The 1,338-nt window shown below is 57.1% G+C and overlaps 1 protein-coding gene across 1 annotated transcript in view; it reads right to left on the minus strand.

Moving 5' to 3' along the window:
• The window catches only part of LOC104515192 (zinc finger protein 384-like), a gene marked incomplete at its 5' end in the record, with an annotated part of 2,988 nt that extends 2,035 nt beyond the window's left edge, over positions 1 to 953 (minus strand). The window contains 2 exons of the mRNA XM_010159081.1: positions 608 to 686; positions 923 to 953. Of these exons, the coding sequence (XP_010157383.1) occupies positions 608 to 686; positions 923 to 953 (110 nt within the window). The remainder of the gene's footprint in view (positions 1 to 607; positions 687 to 922) is intronic.
• Positions 954 to 1,338: the final 385 nt, after the last annotated feature.

A 1,338-nucleotide genomic window follows, 5' to 3' on the forward strand; every position in this document is an offset into this window, starting at 1 on the left:
CCTGGCTCCTCGCGCAGGGGACAGTCTCCTCTCCCTCCCGCCGCACCTTCCCCTTTTCGCAGGCATACCAGGCATTCGAAGAGCCGAGCCTCTTAACTCTCCACAACCCCCACCTTCTCAGTCTCCACGCAACTCTTCCTCCGTCTTTTTCCTCTCCACTACCCATTTTCTCTATGGATCGATTGCTGCCCTTCGGGGCAGGATCTCTTTTTACTGCTCACAGGCATTTTACAGCTTCTTGCCATTTGGTGTGCCCTCCGCCAGGACACTGCAACAGGACGCACCCCCTAAATCCCTAATTAGGGACTCGCCTCCCCTAAATCCCTCTTATGCCCTCCGTTTCACTGTAAATAAAGTCAGATACCCAGGTTTTAGTCTGCGTGACATTTAGCAAAAGCCTCGTCCCAGCTAAGTCAGAAACCTCCGCAGAACAAATGGAGCTTTACCAAGGTCTCGCCGCTTCCAAGCCAAGCTTACAGCTTTACGGGATGCAGCTGTATAGGTGACTCCCTTGGGCTACCAGTGCCACGAAAGCCAGGAATCCTTCCCCCGGGTGACAGCTGTCCTTGCCACCCCACTGGTGAGCAGGACAAGCCCAGCCCCTTACCTGCAGGTTGGAAAGCTGGGTGAAAGCCTTTTCACACCCAGGGTGAGCGCATTTGTAGGGTCGGTCCCCGGTGTGGATACTGTCGGGGGGGAAGAGCACAAACAGGAGGCAGTGAGCAGGCAGGCAGGGCAGACTGCCAGGGCCCGACGCTGTGATCAGCTCTCACAGCCACGCAGGAGAGGAGGGAAGGGGATGATGTTGCCTCCAGATGCTGTTCTATCTGGACAAAGAGAGCTCTGCCCAGCTAGAAGTCAGAGAAGATAAGCAGTCAAGCAGATTTCAGAGAGTGACTAGGACTGAGGAGCAAGAGCTTACGAGTGCCTGGCCAGCTCGGCCTGTGGGCCACCTGAAAACAGGTGGGAAGGGGTCTGGAGGTCCAGGCTCCCTGCTCCAAGCTCAGGAGTCCCATATGACCGAGAGGAGTCTGTTCTCTTGCTTCCACTGTACCAAGAAAACAGCCCTGCTCCTTCTCGGGACAGACACTCCATCACTTTTCCCTTTACACCATCAGGCTAAGGTCACCTACAGCGTCCATCTGTCCCTGTCCCCCCTGCAACGCCAGGAGAAGCTTCCACACGCTCAGTCCAACCCCCGTGGTGCCAGGCTGGGATCCCCTGTGGCCAATGCCTCTCTCTCTATCGCTCTCTCTCTCTGTGCCCCCCGCGGTGCAAGACCAAGGATCCCCAGGGACAGCACGTGCCCACCTCAGCCCTGACGCGGTCAGTGTCTCC

This window comes from Eurypyga helias, unplaced genomic scaffold (genome assembly GCF_000690775.1).
Source record: "Eurypyga helias isolate BGI_N326 unplaced genomic scaffold, ASM69077v1 scaffold45329, whole genome shotgun sequence".
Classification (NCBI taxonomy): domain Eukaryota; kingdom Metazoa; phylum Chordata; class Aves; order Eurypygiformes; family Eurypygidae; genus Eurypyga; species Eurypyga helias.